Source organism: Phytophthora infestans, genomic scaffold, assembly GCF_000142945.1.
Source record: "Phytophthora infestans T30-4 supercont1.65 genomic scaffold, whole genome shotgun sequence".
In the NCBI taxonomy this organism is placed as follows: Eukaryota; Oomycota; class Peronosporomycetes; order Peronosporales; family Peronosporaceae; genus Phytophthora; species Phytophthora infestans.
The window spans coordinates 423,799-447,873 of record NW_003303694.1 but is presented as its reverse complement, the minus strand read 5'-3'; the positions used below and the strand labels follow the sequence as shown (position 1 = coordinate 447,873).

Sequence of the window (24,075 nt, the reverse complement as noted above, 5' to 3'; positions counted from 1 at the left end):
TTGCTCTACATGGTCAGCACAGCATCTGAATTACACACAGTTTACCTCTGTTTGATGTTTACCTATAGTCATCCAGAGTTACCAAAACTCAGTCGCTGTCGCTGTCTCCATCACTGGACTCGCTGTCACCCGAAGAAAAGTCGGACGACGACGACGAAGTCGGCGAGAGATACGAATTCAACAGCGCCGGCGAGTGTGTCGTGTACCCGGAAGATGCGTCAGGCGCTTTCGTCTTCTTTCCTTGAGTTGCACTAGTCTTCGGCTTGGGGGATGATCGCTCTGGAGGCTTACTGTCTTCAGGCGACGCGACAGGAGGTGGCGGCGAAGTTGGAGGCGGCGCAGGAACTTCTGCAGGTGGCTGAGGCTGCTTAATCGCGGGACGTGTGTCGCTATCGGACGCCTCTGAGTCAGAGGACGACGACGAAGACGAGTTCCCGTCACTATCGGAGCTGTCGGAGCTGGAGCTATCATTAATGATAAGTCGTGGCTTTGGACGCTTCTGAGCCACTTGTGGGGGTGGCGGAGGTGGCGGAGAAGGTGACGGAGCGCCATTTTGAGGTGGAGGGGGCCGCGTGTTCGCCTTTTCGTCAGCACTGAAGTCTTCGTCCTCCGTAGGAGGGTCAGTTTTGCCTTTAGCCTTGGTAGTTGACCCTCGAGCGGGACGGTGATTCTTCCGAACAGGAGAAGACACCTCGTCGCCTGAAGCTGAAGACTCGTCTTCACTGCTTGATGTGGGCGCCGGACGCTTCCTGGACGAACGACTCGGAGTACTCCGACTACTTCGCTTGTTCCTGGTTCGACTGGGCTTTGTAGGTCGTGAGCGAGTGTGCAGTTTCTTTGACGACGAGCGCGATGGTCTTTGCTTGCGACCACCTGCCTCACTATCGCTGTCCCTATTAGACGACGACCCGTCATTGCTGGAGTCGCTGCTCTCTGACGCACTGCTCTCTGTCCACGCTTTGTTGGCAGACTCTGTTTTGCTCGCGTCGCTCACGATATCGTCACTGTCGTTGTTACTTTCTTCGCCGTCACTCCTCTTGTCCTTCATCCGATCCACACCTTTCTTTTCTGCAGTGATGCACATGGAGCGCGACAGCTTCGAGAGCATGTCGGCAAACTGCACTACCAACGTGTCGGGAGCGTTGAAGGTGCGACAATTCTGCCACACCAGCTCAACGTCCTTCTTAAATAATTTCCATTTCTGGCCAAGAGAACAAGAAAAAAGTGAGGTGTTGTGAATAGGAATGAAGCATCGCAGCAGCTCTAGGTCGTACCCGATAGAACTTGGCTTCCACACGCGACCGAATCGTACCGAGATCCATCGGATGGGTGATCACAGACAAGTAATTGGGGCAGCCATCCAGCTCTGGGTCCACCGGTTTAGAGAAAATGTCCTGTACAAATCGACAAGTCAGCGACAGTCAACCACAAGCGTCAGATGTCTACGAACCGCCGCTTCTTCCTTCAGCAACCGGTTGATAAGCGCCAAACAAACTATCGAAAGAGCGTGAGTATTGCCCTACAATAACATCAAAGTGGGTTAGCCAACTCCAGACCACAGTATCAAAGCTTGCAGTACCTTCAAGAGAGACCAGTCGATCCAATTGCCGCCATTGCTATCCATCTCGTCATCTTCATCATCGATATCCTCATCATCCGAACCCTGACGTCGTCGACGTGCCCGCCATGCTCTGGACAACAAGTAACGACATGGTTAGTAGCTGGGATATCCCCCTCGAAGACAACCCCAGAGCGCACCGGTCGTGCTTTTGCTTGCCATCACCGTCGGGCGATCTTCTCGACCGTAAACCGGGACGTCGACTCTCCACGTCGTCGTCAGAATATCTGTCTTCGGCCTGTAAGCAAAGCACCAATCAGCACTCATGAACCGACCAGAACTACAGCTGCAACAACACTTACGTCCGACTCCTGCGTGGACTGGTTCTTCATTCTCCCGATCGCTATGCGAGACGACTGCCGTCGTGGTAGAATATTCCACGCAAGTTCTTGTTGCTTCCGTCGCTGCTCTTCTTGTTTCTCTTGTTCTTTCATGATCAAGATAAGGCGTCCTCGCAGTCGGTCTTGCTCCAGAGATCCACCTGACAGCGACTCAATCAGTGCTCGTAAGTTTTCAAGCGTGGAGCTAACCACACGCCAGCCCTGTGGAGCTTCATCAAAAGCCATCTGGAGGTCTCCATTGATGCGAGCTTCTTCAATACCAAGACGCTGTTCCTGTCGCTCTCGGAACAAAGTAACAAGCTTGGCAAATTCCGCATGATGATAGTGGTGCCGCCTTCGATGGTGACCGTGACTGCTGTGATGCGAAGACGACGACGACTTGCGCTTCTTGTGCTTCTTTGAAGACGACGACGACAATTTCTTGCCCGAGCTGCTCTTGCTACTCGACGACTTGCGTTTGGACGAGCTGCTGTGGCTGCTTTTCTTCTTGGAGGAGGAGCTGGAACGGCTTTTACTGGAGCTTTTCTTTGACTTTTTCGAGGATGAAGAACCACTACGAGACTTTGTCGATGAGCTTCGTCTCCTAGATGACGAATCCTCATCACGCGGAGAAAAAGGCTCCCTAGGGGTGGATTTCCGTCGACGAGGCCAGCCGCGAGCGTCGTTCACCAGGCACTCGAAACACCGCCACTCTTCTGTTGGTCGCTCCACTAACGGAGGGTCCACGTACCTCATATCATAGCACTTTTTGCAGCTCTCGCAAGTAATGTCGAACAATTCCGGGGCTGCAGTTGGGTCCGTCGGTGACGCAGAAGCAGCACCTGACGCTGATACTTGACTTGCTGTCTCCTCGGGCTTCTTCGCGTCAGTTTCTTCACTGCTGGTGTCTTTCGGTGCTGTGGTCGAAGTGCTCGATTCTTTGGCTTTAGTATCCGTTTTAGACGACGCGGAGCTAACTTCTTTGGACATCGTGGACTCGTTATCAGGGATAGCCTCTACTGGACTCGTTTCTGTAGCCACAGTGTCGCCTACGGACTCTAGAGAGGTCGTTGTCCCGTTGAGTTGAGTGTTAACGGGCTTCATGGATTCATCTGTGCTGGTTTCGGAGCTCAATGCAGGTGCGCTATTGGCATTCTCAATGCTCGCTCTGCGTTTCTTCCTTGGTGGCGGAGATGATGCCGCCTTCTTCTCCGTCGAGGTATCGACATCGCTACTGCTGCTATCGCTGCTGTCGTCGTCGATAATTGTACGCTTTTTGGAGCCCACAACAGCCACTACAGATGGGTGAGTATGATCACCTGCATTGTCTTCGTTACTCTTCACTGGTGATTCCTTTCCTGAGCTCTTAGCAATCGAGCCATCCTTCTCGTTCAAGGCCGTACTCTTGTCACTCTTGTGCGATAAACTCACGTCTTCCTGCGCTTTACTCAGCGATCGTGATGCTTCACTCGTAATGGAAACAGTAGCCACACCTTCCGCTTTACTCACGTAGTCGGCATCTTGCTTCCGAGCAGATCCATTGGACTGATGTGGGACGGCGTTTTCGCTCAACGGAGACACGGACGCACACAGCGCATTGATGTCCATTCTCCTGGCAGGCGGACTCTGCACAATAGGTGATGACTCTTCTTTTACAGCAGCATTCGTTCCATGTGTAGTGATGGGAACCTCCTTGGCCATAGAGACCGACATCGACTCTTCGCTCTCCGTCTTCGCCAGCTCAACTGACGCTTGCACTTTGACTGTCTCGGCAGAAATATCTTCGCTTTTGACCTTGGAATCCGACAAGTTTTGGATTATCTCGACCTTCTCCATCTTCTCCTCCTTGACTTCGTCAGCGAAAGCCACAGTTTTTACGGGCAACCGCAGCGGTGGAGCAGTCGAGTCTTGGTCCGGGTCAAAATTAATAGATAATCGGATTCGTTTGGCGCTTGCAAACTCCACCATATACGACGGTTTTCTAGAACAACAGAGGGTAGTTAGCAGACGTTGTAGATGCACCATGACTCGTGTCGTACCGATCTTCTAGCTGCCACCGTGGCTTGTCTTCGGCATATATCCAACATCCATCATCGAAATACCAGTAGGACACTCCCTCATCATCCGTTCCGATCTCCCCTGCTCGCTATGTTTACCAAACCCCTTTATTAGACCACGCTACAAAAAATTATGACAATTATCCACTTTACCAGTCGCTTAATGCCCTCGTTGTCGTTTTCTTTCTGCAAATTCGCAATATGTTTGTGGATTTCCGCACACGTGTCAAGTTTCCAATGACACAATGCATCCAGAATTTTCACCTACGGGTAACTATACTATCAGCACGAAACATCGACCCCCCCCCTTAAGAAAACGAGCAACCATACCCTTTCAAACACCGTCAACTGTGCATACGACACGCCTCCGCCCATGGGATTCGCCGTGAACTCCTTGCGCCAGTTTTCCTGCAGTTTGCGAGCCAAGGTCTTTTCCCAATCTTGCACCCTGTGAATCAACACCAAAGCGCATCAGTACGAGTGTAGACACAACCATTGGCTGTACGGCCTCGTCGCCAATTGGCAATAACAACGCACTCACATTTTTTCCATTTTCGCTGTCGGGTGTTCGCGAGCCAACTTGAAGTGCAATTCGGCCAACAATTCCACCTGAGAGACCACCAGAACGCCACAACGCTCGTTAGAATCGTCACCGCAATGCAGTAGCATAATCGCCAACTTACGTTAGTCATATCGCCGTTGGAAACGCCGAGAATGGCTTCTTGGAGGTCCTGGAATCGATGGTAACAGGTATGACACATTGGGTGAGCCTTGACGTCGAGGGGGCAAACCTTCATGCCCTGCATACAAATCCCAAGTGTAGAGGATACGAGGACGTCGCGGAGATGTAGAGCTATCTGTGGCCATTTCCACGACTCCCCCCGTGGCCCCTGAGGCCCAGGATTCGCCTCAGAAGCCTCCTCTAGCGACTCAACACCCCGGAAGCTCTAAACGACGTCTTACCGTTCGAGAGAAGCTCGGTAGGCGCAATGGCTGGCGGAACGTGGTACAGAAGGAGCAGATCTGAGCTAGCTCAACCGCATGGCTCAGCTCCGTGGCCGGCGGGGTCGCGGCACTTGGCGCTGGTGCCTCCAGGTCCTCGTCCGAGAAGCCACTGGACGAGCTGCTTGACATGGCGTTAGTATGTGAAGAGCGGCTCTGGTGAAAGTGAAGGGAGCCACCGGCAATAGCCTGTGAAATTGCTTATACTATATATTTATAGAGGCTAGATTGAACTGTTAAACTGCATTTCTAAAATGAAATGAAAATTTTCTGCTACATGTAGAGAATTCGTGAAATTTGCTCTAACTGGAGCATCTGTGACTCACATCACATGTTTTTCATGGCGTCAACTACATGACTTAGACGTTGATGCCATCGACGCTCTCCACGTCAAGCAGCTTGGCGTGTTCCTTGAGGATGGGGGCAATCTCCTCCCTAATGAACTCCTCAACCTGCTGCGGGCAGCGGCCGATGAAGAGCGACGGGTCCAGCAGCGCGTCCATGTGGTCGTGCACAGCCTTGAATAGAGGGTCGGCGGCAATGCGCTCCAGCAGGTCGTTGGCAGCACCCTCCACCTTAACGCGCTTGCCAGCCTCCATAGAGTGCGTGCGGATGGCTTCGTGCAGCTCCTGACGGTCACCACCGGCCTTCACACAAGCCATCAGGATGTTCTCCGTGGCCATGAAGGGCAGCTCAGCCTTAATGTGGGCCTTGATCACGTTGGGCCACACCTGCAGACCGTCCGACACGTTGGTGATCAGGTTCAGGATGACGTCCGTGGCCAGGAAAGCCTCCGGCAGCACCATACGACTGTAGGACGAAATATATAGATGTCAGTATCCAGCAATAAGAAGACAAATTGGTCTGCAAGAAGCTAGAGAGACAACGCACCGGTTGGCCGAGTCGTCGAGTGTACGCTCGAACCACTGAGCAGCGTGGGTCTGCGCAGCGTTGTCCGTAAGAGAGATGACGTAACGCGCGAGACTGCAGATACGCTCTGAGCGCATGGGGTTACGCTTGTATGCCATGGCTGAAGAGCCGATCTGGTTCTTCTCAAACGGCTCCTCGATCTCCTTCATGTTGGCAAGAAGACGGATGTCACCGGCCATCTTGTAGGCCGACTGGGCGATACCCGACAGGATGGACAGCACAAAGTAATCAATCTTACGGGTGTAGGTCTGGCCAGACACGGGAATGACCTTCTTGAAGCCCATCTTCTCGGCCACCAGCTCGTTCAGCTTCTTAACCTGATAAAGCATTCAACAATAAATCATAATAAGTCAACGCGTAAGACTTAGCAAGTCTCGAAACCCTCGTCTCACCTTCTCATGGTCACCCTCGAACAGGTCCAAGAAACTGGCCTGAGTACCGGTGGTGCCCTTGACGCCACGCATGGGCAGACTGTCGATCTGCTCATTAAGTTGCTGGAAGTCCAGCCACAAGTCCTGCAGCCAAAGAGAGGCACGCTTGCCGACCGTCACGAGCTGCGCCGGCTGGAAGTGCGTGAAGCCCATAGCGGGCATGTCCTTGTACTCAAGCGCAAAGTCGGCCAGCACCTTAATGGCTTTGACCATCTTACGCTGAATAAGCTGCAAACCCTGCTTGATCTGGATAATATCGGCGTTGTCGCCCACGTAGCAACTGGTAGCTCCCAAGTGGATGATAGGCATAGCCACAGGCGCCTCCTTGCCGAACGCGTGCACGTGAGCCATGACATCGTGGCGGAACTTCTTCTCCATCTCAGCTGCGTACTCGTAGTCAATGTCCGTGAGGTGGGCGGCCATAGCATCGAGCTGCTCCTGCGTGATGGCGAGACCCAACTCCTTCTCAGACTTGGCCAGCGCCAGCCACAGCTGACGCCACGTCGAGAACTTGCGGTCCGGCGACCAAATCTCGCTCATCTCCTTGGTGGCATAGCGACTCACCAGCGGGTGCTCGTAACGGTTGTGCTCGGCCATGATGCAGTCAATTAACGTAGCGACGGTAGCTTGCGTCTTTACAAGTGACGGGTGGCCATTGAACCGTTGATAATTCCGCAATCTGACTGGTATTTAAAAAGAGTAATCTTTACTACTATTGGCTAAAAACAGGTGTAGCCATGCAAATCAAGGAGGTTACAGTATCTTCCAACTTTCGGAAGATGGCTTCATCTCTCTGGGTCTTGTGCTCCTGCGTGTGCGTGGCTATTGTTGCCGCGCTGTCGCCTGGATTCAATGATCCCATGCCGTACTACACGCTCCCGTTGTTGGAGATCCTGCATCCGCTGAACGATATGATGGTGGCAGGTACACAGCTGCAAGTGGAGATCGAGGTGCGCTCCGAGCTGCTAAGCTCCGGTCTACGTCGCTCCAGGGTCTGTATCGTGATGCAGCCAGCCTACGTACCACCCGACGTGGTACTTGACAATGGGGCAGGCGACATAGATGAGACCTGCTTCGATCAGAGCTTGAACTACACCACCTTCCACGTTGCAGGGCTGATCCCAGGTCTCTCTTACGCTCTGACTGTCGGGCTCGAGAACGAAGGCAACATGGTGGCGCTATCCACACGAACGTTCTCGGTCGGCTCTATACTATTACCAGGCGTTGACGACCGCTTGAGCGTTGCTGACGCCCTGGAAGCGGGTGCAGAGCTGCACAAGACTCAGGATCGCGAAACTGCATCTGGGATTTACCGCTACGTGCTGGCCATTTTCCCAAATCACGGACCAGCTCAACATCTTCTCGGTCTGGCGCTATATCAGGACGGAGAGCTGCAAAAAGCGCTGCCTTTGCTGAACCAAGCAGTGCAGTCGAACGAAAGCGAGGAGAATTTCCACAACTCGCTGGGGATCTGTCTAAAGTCTCTTGGACGCGTAGATGAAGCCATCAAGCATTACCGTCGCGCAATTGAGCTCAACCCTATGCAGGTCCAAGCGGCAGTAAATCTGGGAGATGCCATGCAGGCCAAAGGGAAGTGGGAGGAAGCCTTTAAGCAGTACAGCAAAGTGGCGAGCACACCGATGAGCCAACTGTACAGTCAACTGGAGCCGACAAAGGCAGAAAATGTGGCAAAAGATGCGACAGGGAGGCTGTGCGAGCTCATCCGCGTCACCGACGGCTGGTACCATGCCGATCGCTGCCTAAACGAGGCTCTGGAACGCTGGCCGGACGAGCCAGTGTTTCACAATGACCGTGGTAATTTACTGGCAAACGCTGGTCAGTTTGAAACGGCTCGGAATGAATATCAACGATCGTCGGAGCTTGGTCTTCTTGCAGGCACAGTAAGCTTCATGAAGCTGGAGTCAAAGTGAAGCTCTTATATTGCGAGACTAACCATGTTTGTGCGTTATATATTGTAGCTAAACCTTGCCGAGACGTTGGAGGCGCTTGGAGAACCACAGAAAAGTATTGATCTTTACAACCAGGTTCTTGGCGACGAAATCTTCGACCGCTTCCACCCTCGAACGCGGATTATGGTGATGAAAGCGACAGTTTTGCCGCGTGTGCTTCCTGCAACGCAGAAAGAAATCGACGCGTGGCGTGATCGTTTTGAACTTGAAGTCGAGGCTTTGCTACACAATCGTGAGTTCTTCTAATGTTGTGGCTACTTGGGAAGGTGTTGTTAACCTCATATTTCGACTGATACGAGCCAGTGGACTCGCTCGAGATGACGGAGGTGGACCCCAATCGGGTTTCTCTATCTACCGCCATTACGTTGACAGCTCACAACCGAAACAACCGCGAACTCAAGGCAGCTATGGGCCAGTTGTATTGGCAATTACTGTACCAGCGGCAGCTGATCCGTGAAGATTATGTGGCCAGCTACGGCATCATTCCACTGCCGTACACTCAACAGATGAAGGATACAGAGAGACCAGAGGTAACTTGAGTGGCCGAGCATAGTATTTCTAACTTAGTTTGCACTAATGTGTCGATTGTACACGTGTAGATCGGTCCTCGACGCTTGCGAGTTGGCTTCGTCTCGCGCTATATCTTCAATTCGGCTGTGGGTTTATACATGTCGGAGTTGATACCCAAGTTCAACCGAGACAAGTACGAGATTATCGTCTTCGCGATAGGACAAAGCAAGTCTATGAAGGTGGTCAAGGAAGTCGAGGCGATTACCGACACGGTAAGTAGCTTTTGACCTGTATCCGGCCATGGCTAACCGGTCAATTCATGGCTCAGATTGTTGCTCTTCCGAAAGATGTGCGCATGGCTCGAGAGGAAATTCGGGCGTGGAAAACGGATGTGCTGATCTACCCTGAGGTTGGTGTAGTTGCCTCTTCCAATCTCTAGTTTAATGTGGCTTAACCATGGTGATCTTCTCAGCTTGGTATGGATAAAACGACGTATTTCGTGTCGCTAGCTCGGCTGGCTCCAGTTCAGGCGGTCTGGTGGGGCAACGCTGACACATCGGGTGTGCCAACAATGGACTTTTACCTCACTAGCGAACACGAGCACAGTACTGCCAGTTCGCATTACTCCGAAGCTATCTACCAACTCAAGTAAGGCGATAGTATTATTGTCACAGTGATACATGGGATGCTAACGATTTTTCTTCTGATGCAGAGGAATGGGAATCTACCACAAGCTGCCAGCATTATCGAAGAAGAGCATCAATCGAGGTCAGGTCCGCAAAGCGATCGAAGAGCGCTTTGACATTTCGTCAGACTTTCACTTCTACCTTGCCATCGAGGTTTGTTTAAAACTGTGTTACCTTGATGCTATCGAGTGTTCTTATCTTGTTTTAATGTCTTTTCAACCAGTCGATTATCCATATCCATCCTGACTTTGACGCTGCGGTAGTGAAGCTCTTTGAGAAGGACCAGACAGCACGGCTCTTCCTTCTGTCGACGTCAAGTCGGAAGATCTGGAAGAGTCAACTACAAGCACGTATGGAGGCTGCAGGTGTCGATCAAGGTCGATTGCACTTCCTCACCGATGTGGATCAAAAACAGGAGACGATGCTTATGCGGGCTGCAGACGCTGTTATCGCGAGTCTTCATCTCACACGGCCACGTGCGTCACTGCAAGCTTTTGCTGCTGGTGTTCCAGTAGTGACGTTCCCGAACGAGCTCTGGGCCTCACGAATAACGTATGGTTTCTATCGACAAATGGGGATCAATGACCTCATTGCGACTTCATTGGACGACTATGTGGCCTTAGCCGTCAAGTTGGCCACCGATACAGCCTTCCACAAGAGAATGGCGCAGCTTATCAAGAGAAATCGGTCGAAATTGTCGGAAAATGAAGAAGCGGTCCGAGAATGGGAAAAATTCTTTGACTTTGCAGTAGACCAAATTTTCCCAAGTGGCGAATTCGAACCATTTATACCGACATCTGAGTCGGATTGGGGTTCTGCGGAACAGTTTAAAGAGTTCCAAATCGACTGGAATGAAGTTAAAGGTCTTGAAGAGTGGGATCAAGCTCGAGAACGAGACGCAAGAGCAGTTAACGAAGAGTATGAATAGATTTTTAAATATTTCTTGAAGATACAATACCTAGACTCGGCACCACAGTGTAGCAGATGACGAGGATTGAGAGACGTCGGTGTTTGTATATGTTGAAGCGTTGTAGCAATAAAGTATCAAAGCTGGTCTGGTACCTCCCATTGGGACGCCCCGGTAATGGAGTTGTAGAAAAACTTGTTGCCGTCGTTATCCCAAGTTTCAGTCCATGCATCTCTGAGCTCTCTTTCTTCTCGTTGCTGGTGTCGCTTCCGTCTCCGTGCCTCAGCTCTCTGTTGCTTCAGCTCTTCCTGTTGCTGTTTAATCAAAGCTCGTTCCCGCAGTATCCAACGAGATCGACAGTCGTGTTCCTCTGCTTGCATTGTCTTCCTCTCACGCCATTCATTATGCAACACTTCCTTCGCTTTCTCAGCCTCTCGGAGTCGTATCTGTCTACCCAGCAAGTCTTCGAGTCTCATCCCACTGCTTTCTCGCTCTGCAAGTCGTTTCTCTTCATCTAGCAGACGCATTCGCGTGATATGTCTCTGCTGCTCTTCGATAGCATTCTTCTGATGATCTGCACGTCTCTCTCGTTTCCCCTGCTCCTCCTTAGCCTTTGCCTTAGCTCGTAAAATGCGCTCGACATAGTAAAGATCTTCACGACTCATTTTCTCCGATTCACGTCTCTCACGCCGTTGATCGTCTAGCTGAAGCAGGCGCTGACGTTCTTGAGCGGCTCGTTTCTCTTTCATTTCTTCGGTTCTATTGACGGTGCTGTCAGCTGTACCCCGTTGCTCCAGTTGGCGCATTTCTGCCTGCATTCTAAGAAACTGTTTATGTTTCTGCTGTCGTATCGATACTTCGTTTTCTTCTGGTACGTTGTAGTCGTTCCCGTGCATTATATTGCATTCATCTCGCTCATGACGACGTTGAGCTTCTCTTTGGTATTGTTGCTCCAGAATTTGGCGTTGGCGCATTTCCTGCTGTTGTTGGCGTTCAAGTTGAAGCGTTTCGAGTGTTGGCAGTGACTTAATCCACTCGGCAAAAGATTGCTGCGGATCGGGGTGTTGTCGTCCAATGCACAAGATTCCTAGACTACTCACTAAATGACTCCGAAGACGTTCAACATCGTCGCACGCCTTTCGGATCGCAAGTCTCTGGCGATATCTCTCGAGGCCAGAGCTTCGATAATGATCCTTTCGTCTTTCTACCTCGACACGTGCAGCCTCAGACGCAGCGCTAAGACGTTGACGAATGGAAAATGCTTCCTGTTTCTTTGCACAGTCACGTTTCTGACTGATCGGGCTGAGTGTTCTCCGTCCACCCGTAGACACTTGCTCTTTCGAAGTAGCAGCTATTTGTGTGGACTTATCTTCGGCAAATAATGACAGTGCTGCGGTAGCAATGCGTGCCAAAGCAAATTTCTTGGTAGCTAAACGCTGGAATGGGAGCAGATCCGTGCGCGTTGAGCCTCTCCCAGCATTGAGCGATGACAGCACGTTCTCCAGTTTGTGGTTGCTAGGCGGTAAGAGACTGTATTTCCGAAGTGAACGGCGGATGTCGTCCCCCTCACGCAAGAGCGAGTTGTATTCTAACGAAGGTTGCGGAAGATTGATACCAAGCGCGATGAGTGATCGAAGGGCGAGATGAATTTTTGAATTGTCGTCCAGTACCAAGCTCCACAGTGCACGAATTTCAGGCTGTTGACTTCCTGTTGCGTTGTCCTTGCAGCAAAGACTACGTCGTTTTAGTTGACTTGTCTTGTGATATTCACCACCGTCTTCATGTATAGGGAAAGCAAAAATTGACGGGAGTTTTCGGTGTCTGCGAGTGGTACTGCTCACTCGCATTTGTTCAAACTCGGACACTTCGTCGGTTGGTAGTGCAATTCCACGTAGTAAACAGACCAAGGACCGGATTCCCATAGGGATGACAAAGACGTGGTTCTTCTCTTTCAGCAGGCGACTACACAAAGGCAGATAGATCCAATCAAAAGGATCAATGGTGATCATGAGATCATGGGGATCGAAAGCTACGTCAGCAAAACTGTGAGTTGCTGGCTCTGCTCGTGCTTTCAAGGCAGAATTCTGCATCATTTTAATCAGAAACATGTGTAGCTCTTCTCGTACGACGTAACCAGCCACTTTTGGTTCTCGGCACATTCGAAACAAAATACTCAACAGCGCTAGCTGGATTAATCGCTGTTCACATTTGCGGTCACAGCATTCGCCAAGGGAAGGTGGCATACCTGCCACAAACCGCTTTAAGCATCCAAGCACTCGAGCAGTACATACCGTTTCCAGCTGAGCTTTTTTCACCAAGTCGGGTACGTCAAAGCAAGCTGCAATTTCCAGAAAAGTGCATAACGCTTTACGAAGCAAGTCTGAAAGCTGTGACCTCTCAATCTTCTCTTCACTCGGTCTCTTCCATGTTGAATCAAACGTTTGGATCGCTCGAACCAGTCTCGCCTCACTGAAAACAGTGCTAGGTTCTGTTGACGTAGTTTGAAGCGGGGGGTTCTTGACCCGTGGTTGTGATAGAGGTGGCATCGCATTACGTTAGATGCTCGATTCTGGTACGAAAGTAAAATAAACATTATTTTTACCATTGCCAATAAATTGCGGGAACTTTTCAATTTCCTCTTTAAATGCAAAAATCGTAAATGCATGCGATGAAATATTGCAATAGGGAGATTTCGCTTCCGTTAAGTTCGCACAGAACATTTATATCCAGAGCTTCTACAGACCCTCGGCTAGTATCGTAGTAGCTTTATCACCTTGGTTCCGAACGTCGTAACTTGCGACATAGCCATAAAACTATGTCGTAAGTTACGACATACTGCTTTATTAATTAGCAAATGGCTCGGAAGCGATTCATCAATACTTTGATCAAGTATTTTGGAAGATATAAGCTGCGAGAGGTCTTTCAGAAACGAAACAAAACCAGGGAAGGGGAAGGGGACCAGATGGAAGGTGGGTACTTGTCCACTCATTCGAGAATTTGCTGGATGGCGTACAAGCGATCCAGTCGCCGGGACAAACCCGCCGCTCCAGCTTCGGCCGCACACGACTTCGGGCACCTATGGCGGCAACTCAAGGCAGCTGGGTGGATGTCCAAGCGGCCGACAGGACTACAGACACAGTGGACGTATACATCTCCTGAGGAATCTCGTGTGTTTGTAGGCGAGAGTGAGGTCGTAGAGTACGCCTTCCAGTCAGGTTTGCTGGTTGAGGACACTACGGAGGAGGATGTTGAGGGCATCGGTGAGCCTGGACACGCCCAGGAGGACGCTGGAAGTGATGGGCAGTTTCAGAGTGCAGAAGGTGTCGATGGCGACGACATAACGCCCTCCCAAATCGACACCAGTGTTCAGCTGTCGCAGAATACTATCACGCAGATGTTCGGTCCCTCCGACGAGCCCGAGGTGATTCTTTCGCAGAGCGCTGTAACGAGAGCGTTCAATCTCTCACCGAGCGATCTTCTGGCCGACGAGGAGCAGCAAGATGCCGCGGCTGGGCTGCACTTGCTGTCCGATGCGTCAGGATTGGAGAGTGAGGAGATCGACGATCGTGCTCTGCGCCTATCTGTACCTACCGAGCGCGCACGACGAGTTCGAGTTCCGCAGTGTCCAAACGACGACGTCAACGTATTGCAAGACGGGGAGAACAGCAGTGAGTATGAAGATTACAGTTCAGACGAGAGCGATGGTGTCGGTGTCTGCGAGCGCGATTCTACTTGTGACGATATTGACGAAGAGGTTGACGTACTCTCAGATGGTGATGCGGTCGAAATGGATGAAGTTTTTCTGGCATCTCTGCAGGTTGGAAGAAGTACATTGAGCAGGGCAGATGAACAGACGCGCAAAGAAACACTACGATCAATGGAGTGGGCTTCGGTTTCGAGTGAGTATGTGTCGGATGCAACTGCTTACGCTGGATTGGGCCAGGAGGAGGCTCAACCGGTTGGTTATATACTAGACGTTTAACGATCGCCAATCCTCACCCTCTTCTACTTCATGCCGAAGTCCTTGTGGGTCATGATCACTACGGAGACGAACCGCTACAACATTCAGCAAGTCGGCAAGCGTGCGGAAAGGATTTTTGCACGGCAAACTGGGCGCCGCCGTGAGACTGTAGCACAAATTACTCGGCGATTGAAGGCAGTGCAGGCATACGGTGCTCATGAGATTCTTCATGTCGTGAGCCTTCTCGTTGCTCGGATGCTTTGCCCGCAGAAAAGGCGATTCGCAGCGCACTGGTCCATGGTGGAGGACGGACCAATTCCTGCTGGACTATTTGAGAGGTACATGACCCGAGATCGGTGTCAGGATATCCTACGCGATCTTCACTTCGTAGATAATACCGTCGACCACGGTCGCGACAAGCTGTGGAAGGTGCGACCCGTAGTTGACAAGATCCAAAAGCGGTTCTTGGCTGGCTGGTCTCTCCCAGCGGCGTTCTCGTTCGATGAAGGGGTCCTGCCTGCTACGTCGAGGCGCAATACCACCCGTATGTTTATGTCTGACAAGCCCCACCGGTACGGCTCAAAACTTTTTATGTTGTGTGACGCTAAGACCGCGTACTATCACAGGTATTTTTTTGCTCTTTATTCAATGTCGTAGCTTACATGGTGTTTCAGATCCTAACTGCTATGTATGTCGTAACTTCCTAGGTTTGAAGTTTACGTAGGCAAGCGGAATAACACGGACGGATGTGAAACTGGAGTTGACTTTAAAACTGGAGCAGCAGCCGTCGTGCGGAACTTGAAATTTGCCCTCACTCCAGAGCGGCGCCACCCGTGGCATGTTGTCGTCATTGACCGGTATTACTCGTCAGTGATACTTGCTGTTGAGCTACTAAAGATGCAAATCTATGTGGTTGGGACTATTCAGACGAACCGCCTGGGCTTCAACAAGGAGATCCTGTCAAAAAGCAAGACACGCCCTGCAACCATCCCCCGCGGCTCCTTCGTATATTCGCGTTCGGTCGCCGTTCCCAGTATGGTTTCGTACCTCTGGTGGGATCGCAAGCCAGTATACTATCTGTGTACTGGCTTCGTTTTGACGCCATCCACAATTGAGAGGAAGGTCAAGCGAATTGGGGCGATTCAGGTCGGGTGCCCTTCGGCGGTGAGAGACTACCAGAACTGGATGGGCGGAGTCAATCGCCACGATCAGCTCCGCCTCCAGTCATACTCGCTTCAGATGTCGACGCGGTTTTCTAAGTATTACAAAGCCTTTTTCTTGGCTTTCTAGATCTCGCGCTGGTAAATGCGTACCTCTCTCACAAAGAGGCAGCCAAGGTGAAGCAAACGGTAGCTATGAGGAGTTCTGAGTGGTTTTCGGTCCTTCAAAACCAGCTTCTACAGCTGAAGGCCGTTGATTTTGCGGGGATAGAGCTCCGTCAAGCCAGAAGCGAAGGCGCGCACCGGTCCGGCTTACCCATGGTGTTCAGCAGTCTGAAGATTGGGTCACCGTTAGCGGCGTCCAAAAACGCCGTCAGCGATCTTGTAAGGTCTGCGCGCTCTTGCGTACAGACAAGAGGAAGTCGTTTGCAACGTCTTACTTTTGCGAGCGCTGCTCTGCTGGTTATGCAACAGGATTCGCCGAGACTACAAAGGTGTTGCCAAAACCTGTTTTGAGATCTGGCACGACGACTTTCAGGCCGGCCAAGCGATTCCCCTCAACTTAGGGAAGCGAGTTGTGCTGCGTCGACCGGGCCAAAGTGCTGGGAAGCGCAAGAAAACGAGGCGGGAACTCCAGCTTCGCCGTGGCCAAGGCGGCGATAGCGGAAGCAGTGGCGACGATGATAATGATGTCAACGATGGGTAGTTTAGGCTGCGTATCATATGATGAGTGGTTAGTTTCGTGTTGTTGAGTGCAACGTTTCTTGAGCTGATGTACCTTCTCCCTTGCGTTTTCTGAAATGAACGCCCTGACATTGTACCATCTAAGCCATCTGTTGAATGATTTAGTCGATAGTTACGACATTACTTGGCATATGCTGCCTCTCAATGCCGTATGAGTTACGACATTGACTCGGAAACCTGTTGAAAGCTTATATGCCAATCTCCTTTGCAAACACATGGCCAACACAAATACCAAGATCCTATGAATGGCGTATCTTACGACATACGCTTACACGTTTTTGGCGAGTACTGTTCGGAGCCAATGTGTTAAACTAATTATCTCAGAAAAGTGAATGTTGACCCAGTCGGACAAGACAACATTCAAACAACCTAATGTTTCGTCAAGTTTCACATAGTGGCAAATTTTATTTAAATGAGCGATTATTAAGAAAGAGGCTTCAACGATGCAATACTTTCGATAATATCCAGAGCTTCGCGGGCAACGCACGGCATTAGTAAAGTACGGCTAACGCAGATGACGCCTTTTTTTGGGAAGGTAATCTCATATATTTTTAATAAAAATAGCGCAAACTTAGTATGAATCGAATCTATGTGGGGGGTTAAAGAAAGGGTGACGACTGCCCGAGATCTCTCTATTAGAGCGAATCTCTACCCTTGCATTACGTTAAGTTCCCACATCTTGGTCTAGCAGTCTTTTCTAGTTTTATTAGAATGTTATAAAGCAATGCTGATCCTTGATTCTTTTCACCACCACTCTAAAAAACAAATTCGCAGGTAGCTCCTGGCTGACGGTAGCATGCACCCTCGATCGCTTATGAGATGTTTGTGCACGTAGCGAGCATCGAAACGGCCCTAGCAGAAGCTGAAGAAGTCGTCCTTGATTTGTATCCAATGTTGTGTACCGGATATGAGCTTTCCGATAGATCCCATGAGCCAATCCCCAGATTACTGAGTGCAGTGAGAAACAACTAGCTGAATCTATACTCTATGCGTCAAATGTGGTTTGTGTGACAATAAGATGATCCACATCTTCCATTGGAGTCCTCCAATGAAACAGTATAAACATCTTCTCAAAATAGGGCTTCAGGCGATACGGCGCGTTAAGGTCTGCACGCGAGGGTTGGTCGGCTAGGGAAGCAAAGTGTGCTGAAAACGGGTCTGCGCATGGGAGATAATGTAGACAGAGTGCAAGTGACATCGCCAAACCATTGGCTGCTTGAATAGCGGACACTGACAAAAATTCCAAAATGGATTTAGGAGATGAGCTCGTGTGCGGCAAGCGATGAAATATATAAACAAAAAAAGTGCCGAGAGGGCCGCTAAAAAGTGCACAAGAGAAAAAAGGGAAAGTTGCGAATAAATGAAAGCAAAAGCGAATCGATAGTCTGGTCGGAACGGCACTTAAGAAGCAAGAGTTAGTGACTGCTGCCCAAGAAAAAGAAGAAAAATAAGTTGCAGCGGCTTGAAACCTAGGAAGCCAAAAGACGCGTCACAGCCGAGGTGAAGGAGGCTGAACGGGTTGCTTTAGAAGCGATAAAACTAGCTGCTGCGAATGGCAAAGAGGAAAGAAAGATAGCCACGGCACATGCCAAATATTAAAAAGAAGAGTGCTGCTGCTCAAATCAAAGAAGAAATAACGAATACCGCTGCATAGGATTGCATCCATACCGTACGTATTTTGTTTCTTTCTACGCTTTGGCTTTGGCTCTTGGTTTGAGTTGACGTGATCGTTTATGATCCTAATGGCCAGTTGGTGACTTATAGCGCTAAGTAGCGCAGCTGCGACGATATTTAATCTCGACCTTTTTTCGATACAATAAGCCGCTGAACGACTGTAAGTAGGTGATCCGTAGCTGGGCAGGAAGGTTGCCTTTTTTCTTGTTCTCGAGCAGGTAGATCAGCATCGTTATTGAGTGCTACTGACCACGCTAGCATGTCCTCAAGAGTAGTTTAAGCGGATTCTATGCACTCGTCAGCACGCATGACGATTGAGGTCGTTGGAGCCATCTGCTTTAGCTACGGATAGCACCGAACGAGCTACGCTGAGAGAACGCTGAGGAACTTGAGACTTACATTTAGCTGTTGCTTCTTAAGACCTGTACAAGAGCTGAACCGAACCACCTGTAAGCGTCCAAGCCGCTCCAGGCTATCATGACCTAGTGCTGCAACATAACATACATTTAGCTACTCGTCAGCCCAGTCTTTGCACTTATGCCGAATACACGATATGCCAAAAGTTCGTTTCTGTCTCCTTAACCCCTCCAATAAGGCCCTGCACACGCTCGACGTCGTGGGTGAATTCAATCTTGGGATAATGCAGAGCCAACGCATCTCGGCTTTTAGCCTGCCTATCAACTGCCAGCTAAGTGTGTACAAAGCGGAATACAATGGGAGACATCTGACGTTACTTCATCCTGCGTGTGATATCATCACACGTGGAGGCAGCCCGCCTGAGGTAACGGAGATGATCAATTCGGTCAACGAGTTCAATGACACAACTTGGCTCGGATTCGTTTCCAGCCACATAACTGAAGCAGTTACTTATTTCCTCATCAAGGTTCAGGAGCCATTGGAAAATCAGCCTCCGATCCGGCAAAGCCGCTTTAAAACGTTTGCAGTAGTCGCACTAAGGCTAGTTAAGCGCGTGCTCGCGCTACTCGCTACTTTTCTGCTAGCAGGACTTCTAAGAGAAGCATTTGACGAAAAACAACACGACGGAAGTGGCTTCAGGGACCAGTCGGGTGCTGGTGACAGCCGCGACGATCACAGCGGGCCATCTAGTGTAAAGTGGATGAGAGCTTCCGCCGTCGTACACTTCTTCGGAAAGGGATTGTGGGAGATCCCGTGGAGACCCGCAGCCATTCGCCACCATCGCATACCGACTTGGCTTAATTCGGCGTGATGTTGTCGGATCTTCTGTGATGTTCTGTATACTGGTGTAGTCGCCGTGGTGTGTATGCTTCCAAAGCGTTTCTTCACCTGGCAGCACGCCTACTGCCACGTCGTATACCAAATTGTAAACGGATTTATCGCGTTGGCGCATACTTTCTGGTAGTTGATGAAGACGAGATCATATTGGCGACATGAGCTACAGAAAGTTTCGAATACGGCATACTGTACAAAATAATGCATCTACATTCGATTGCTGAAAAACCAATTTTTGAGCATGTCGGTCTTGAATTTGGGATTCACTTTTTGGAACAAATCACCGTATTTCGTCCAAATAGACGCAAAACATTTTTGACTCTGCCCACTCTCGCGAGCATTTAATAGCCTTAGGAACCACTTCGGTGGTCACCCGTTACGCTAGCGCAGCATTTTGGTACTTATCATGCACGCGTGCCGTGCTATATATAAAACGGATTAGAGACTGTGAAACCTCTTGAGTACAAGGAGGACCCTCATTTTATCAGGCACATTTTCTAATGTTTGTCTAGCGTCTTGCTTTGCTTGAGTAATATCAATTCAGTAGGCACACGTAAGTTTGAATATTGATCAAATAGCCATAGTTTTACATTTCTATGCTATGTTATCGCTGTAATACGTGCAACCCTACCTTTCCGCTGTCGTTCGTGGCGAGATAGAAGCCGACGAAGCACACGCATACATCCCCCTTCTCCAGCATCCGCTTGAAAGTGGCGATCGCGGTGGTGCGTGCCTTCTGAGTGCTAGTAGGCACAAAGAAGGCTAGGCTCATTTAGTTAATCTGCCTTTCTTAGTTGGCTGAACAGTGTGCGTGTGCGTGTGTGTGTGTGATGGGGGGGGGTAGCATTGTAACGAAAACCGCCTTCCTAGTCTCAGATCTAGCCTAGTTGCCTAAACTGCACAAATATTAGAGACATTTTCGTTTGCAGAAAGGCGCATATTAATATTGAGGTCTTTACTCCAAATTTAAATGGGCGACTGGTCAAAACGAGCGCGAATCAACCGCAAGAGCCTGCTAAATATAGCGATATGATAGATTTTGTCACCCATGTCAGTTTTCAAGCCAAGATCCAATAGATACAGTCTCTATTTTGACATATGAGCGACACTTGTTGACTGACCTGCAGCCTAAAATTAACCGGAATTCACAATCAATATATTCATTCATTACTGTGGTATCCAATCCGCCTTATAACTTTGGCACTCGTTATTTATCTCGACTGGGGGGATAAAGACAGTCACAGAATGACTAACTAGCCACGACTGGCCACGACTAGTCCCGATTCACGCCCAAATAAGTAAAGCGTCAGACTGTGCAATCAAGCGAAACATAGTTGTTGTAGACGAGGTTTGTACGAGCCCATCTCGTATAGTCGAATATCATGCCTTCATCGACTATGCACCTGTGGTAGCATGGAGTGGCAGGCTGGAACAGCGTGCCCCGATCATGAAGATCAATCCTCAGCAATCGCATTAGGTGCAAAGTATGTTGCCAAAGTAAATTACAATGTTGACAAAGAGCTTTTGAAAAAGACATATCAAGAATAAAATGCAAAAGGTATATGTAACACAGATACTGCAGCTCTTTTCTGCTCAACAAACTAAGATCTTGCGCTCCACTATACAACTCAATTTATAGCAAGACGAGCATCCCGCAGTTATAACTGTCCACTTGAGCGCCAAAAGCGCCTGGGTAGAGGTGAACGCGATATTTCCTTGGAGAGTAGTCCGGAAACTGTGTCACGGTTCTCTCTGCCAGCGTTCGGTCGGCAAACCGCGTAGGACGAAGACATTGGATCATACACTGAAACATCATTTAGCTGTGCTGCAATCATAATACCGCACCAATTTTTTTACTGCAACGTATCGGTATCAAAACCTTCCCGGATTTCGCGCTGGAAAAAGCATCCCCAAAGACGCCCAAATCGACCGATGGAGTGACTTCCTCGATAAATTCGATCACGTCAGGGCTTAACGACATAGACGTCGTTTCTTGACCCGAACAACGCTTCCAAGACGGCATTAACTGTATCATCACTTAGTTGTGTTTTGCCGATAAGATCCAGTATCTCCGACAAAAACAAGAATTAAAACATACTTTCGTAAGTTGACGAGCTATACGTACCTACTTACCTTTCTAGACATGAGCGGGATGGCTTTTATCTTCGTCAATAGGTCCGTGTGCTGCGCCACTATGATATAGAATTGTGAAGTCAGCAGTGCTGACCCACGTCATAGCCTTCTCAACAAGCTTAAGTGACTTCATCGCTGCGTGCCACTGTTTCATAATCCGCAAGGTATCCGCTGAGTACACACCAAGGCGAGTAATATCTAGAACCACCTTATAATCAGCCAATCTCCTAAGCTGTTTCTGCAGAGCTACAGCCTTCCGATTACAGATGTTAGTATGCTCTGTGCAAAGCATTCTCGAAATTGAATCCAGAGGTACCACCGCATTGGTTGGAGGGAGGCTCGAAATCGCTCGCGCAGCTGGGGCCTTGAATCTGAATCCATTTTCAACCGTTTTGAACTGGCAAAGCACACCAGTCAAACATTCATAAGTAGCTGTATTAGCTAGTGCATCTATGATTGACGACTCAAGTCAGAGTGATACAATCCCGAGTCTTCAGCAGCAGCAACGATTGCCTTTTATCGAGCGCCCTTTTTTGATCTGATCGATTGTTTAGGCTCGCCCGCGTGAGAGAGGAGGGCTGGCAATGACAAATGGCGTGTTATCACCGGCGTACTTCAGATTTGTCACGGATTCAGCGATCACTTGGCGACTGACCCGACTGTCCCAACAGACTCGACTCAGCTGACTGTCCGTATTGATTTCTCCTGCACAGAAAGCTGGAGATTATCGTGTCGTGTCGTGTTCACCTTAAGGCTTGACGAAAGATCCATCAGTTGATCATTTAGACATGGATTCATCTCTGGTATAGGATCTTCAAACTGACTCCTCTTAAAGTAAACCGCCACCTGGTATGGTGCAATACAGAATGGCGATGCAGATACAAGTGCAGATACTTGTAGATACAAGTGCAAATACAAGTGCAGATACTTGCATCGCCATTATGTATTGCACCATACCAGGTGGCGGTTTACTTTAAGAGGGGTCAGCTTGCATCGCCATTTTGTATTGCACCATACCAAGCCCCAGACATGGTATCGCATATTTCGGAGACAATTGGCAGGGCTTTGCGTAACTTGCGGTTTGTATCCCAGGGCCTCTCGTGTATAAATATAACACTTTTCACTTCGAAAGAAATTGGTACGATCGCACCACTGGTTAAGCTCGTGTTTTCGATGGCCGACCGACCAACCACCTCTTGTTTAGCGAGTGCACTGTGATTACCGTATCTTTATCCAGCACTTTCGTATGATAAAAGACATACCAACACGGCAGGAATCTCGTGGCCGTGAAAACCATGAGAATGTCCAGTCGCGCATTGTTACAGAGCGTTCTGAGTTAATCTCGTCCAAAGCATCGTCGTGCCGGCACGTACTCATGATAAAATACATACGTGGATAGCTTTCAAAATACGTGTACATGTAAGATGCGCGCCCAAGTGCGTAATAATACGGCCTGTAAATCAGCTCGCAAGCGTTCTGACTAACAGTATTGGCAGCCAAATTCATTTCCAGATCGTAATCTGAATGCTGAACTCTCACATCTTCGAACACTTCGCCGATAAATCTCTTCTCCCGAGAGATTGATAATACATTATGGACGCGATGCACTCGTCAACAGCTGTGAAATAGTCCCCATATTTTGAGTTGTTTCTAGGAGGCATTTAAACGGTTGTTAGTGCTGCTGCCCAGTGTCACCATATTCTGCTTATTATGGGCACAGGTCAAATTACGATAATTATCCCAATTGCGCTGAAATAATTTAGAAACGGTTGATCTTCAGCATCCACCGTAGTTGCTCCCCCGACTGACCCCTAATCGTTTCCGACCGAGCCCTATTCATATTCACATGACACAACAGCCGGAACTGATAATCCAGTAGAAGCGATATGAGCCATATACTAAAGTGCTTGTCCTACTCTGCCTCCGTTTTTGAGTACCCTAGTAGACCCATTACTGCACTAAGCTGTTCCTTCTGCGACTTAGCGAATTCATAGTCGCTAGAAGAAATCTCTTCACGCAGATATTTAAGCGCGTGGAATTGAAAAAGTAAAAATGCTAACCCCAGGAAATGCATCCTTCATAATCGAGATCTACGTGAAATCTTTATCCACCAAAATACATTGTAGTCGCGAGCAAGCCGGATTCTTCGATTTGAACTCTCTCATCGCCGTCAGTAGAGTCACGTATTGCTCGTTTTGAAGAAGTGTGTGCTGTACAGACTGGCCCCGACCGAACGTGTCATGGGCCATAAACAAAAAATATATTGTACTTGGATAGGTTTGTCCCATGCGTGGTATCGATAAGAAGCACTTCTGGAAATCGATCGTACAGTATTCTCATAAGTCTGATATGAAGTGTGATACAGGTTTAAACTTTCTAAAAACTCAGCGCACAGCAACGAAACTGCTATCTCGTATTTCGATTTGAGCGAGACGAAGATTAATTCGTTTACCTTTTGGTTTACGTCGTCAAGGAAAAATTTCGTCCACCATTTTCCGGCTGATCACCAAAATGCTTCATCCACTTATGCAAACGCTTGCCACTGTTACTAGGACCGTCCATGGCCTCGCGAGTCATCAGCTTCCTGGCAAGATTGTGTACGTCCTGGGCGTTTGGGTTACAGTCTGAATGTTCAGTGATGAATTTGATGATACTTGATTATTTTGCACCAGCTTTTTTGAGAACATTGACTGTATGCAAGGCAGCTTCATCTAGAGCCAG

General features: G+C 49.3%; 7 protein-coding genes across 7 annotated transcripts; 2 read left to right on the top strand and 5 right to left on the bottom strand.

The window, feature by feature from the left end:
* Nucleotides 1-88: 88 nt before the first annotated feature.
* Nucleotides 89-1,322, bottom strand: PITG_17986 (uncharacterized protein; the record flags this gene model as incomplete). Its single annotated transcript, XM_002997871.1, has 3 exons — nt 89-225; nt 382-1,201; nt 1,275-1,322. The coding sequence occupies 3 exons, from the start codon at nt 1,320-1,322 to the stop codon at nt 89-91; spliced, it is 1,005 nt and encodes a 334-aa protein (XP_002997917.1).
* Nucleotides 1,323-1,836: 514 nt separating this feature from the next.
* Nucleotides 1,837-2,694, bottom strand: PITG_17985 (uncharacterized protein; the record flags this gene model as incomplete). The annotated part of the gene is made up of 2 exons (XM_002997870.1): nt 1,837-1,845; nt 1,903-2,694. The coding sequence occupies 2 exons, from the start codon at nt 2,692-2,694 to the stop codon at nt 1,837-1,839; spliced, it is 801 nt and encodes a 266-aa protein (XP_002997916.1).
* A 1,118-nt stretch (nt 2,695-3,812) lies between these two features.
* Nucleotides 3,813-5,129, bottom strand: PITG_17984 (uncharacterized protein; the record flags this gene model as incomplete). The annotated part of the gene is made up of 8 exons (XM_002997869.1): nt 3,813-3,919; nt 3,967-4,084; nt 4,149-4,259; nt 4,359-4,443; nt 4,537-4,604; nt 4,679-4,716; nt 4,959-5,027; nt 5,111-5,129. 8 exons carry the CDS (start codon nt 5,127-5,129, stop codon nt 3,813-3,815), a joined length of 615 nt encoding a protein of 204 aa, XP_002997915.1.
* A 77-nt stretch (nt 5,130-5,206) lies between these two features.
* PITG_17983 (adenylosuccinate lyase) lies at nt 5,207-6,985 on the bottom strand (the record flags this gene model as incomplete). The annotated part of the gene is made up of 3 exons (XM_002997868.1): nt 5,207-5,807; nt 5,889-6,244; nt 6,320-6,985. The coding sequence occupies 3 exons, from the start codon at nt 6,953-6,955 to the stop codon at nt 5,357-5,359; spliced, it is 1,443 nt and encodes a 480-aa protein (XP_002997914.1).
* Nucleotides 6,986-7,137: 152 nt separating this feature from the next.
* Nucleotides 7,138-9,490, top strand: PITG_17982 (uncharacterized protein; the record flags this gene model as incomplete). Its single annotated transcript, XM_002997867.1, has 7 exons — nt 7,138-7,983; nt 8,026-8,259; nt 8,338-8,560; nt 8,632-8,858; nt 8,928-9,110; nt 9,167-9,247; nt 9,311-9,490. 7 exons carry the CDS (start codon nt 7,138-7,140, stop codon nt 9,488-9,490), a joined length of 1,974 nt encoding a protein of 657 aa, XP_002997913.1.
* A 64-nt stretch (nt 9,491-9,554) lies between these two features.
* On the top strand, nt 9,555-10,325 carry PITG_17981 (uncharacterized protein; the record flags this gene model as incomplete). Its single annotated transcript, XM_002997866.1, has 3 exons — nt 9,555-9,677; nt 9,748-10,220; nt 10,274-10,325. The coding sequence occupies 3 exons, from the start codon at nt 9,555-9,557 to the stop codon at nt 10,323-10,325; spliced, it is 648 nt and encodes a 215-aa protein (XP_002997912.1).
* A 243-nt stretch (nt 10,326-10,568) lies between these two features.
* PITG_17980 (uncharacterized protein) lies at nt 10,569-11,557 on the bottom strand (the record flags this gene model as incomplete). Its single annotated transcript, XM_002997865.1, has 2 exons — nt 10,569-11,480; nt 11,540-11,557. 2 exons carry the CDS (start codon nt 11,555-11,557, stop codon nt 10,569-10,571), a joined length of 930 nt encoding a protein of 309 aa, XP_002997911.1.
* Between the last annotated feature and the right edge of the window lie 12,518 nt (nt 11,558-24,075).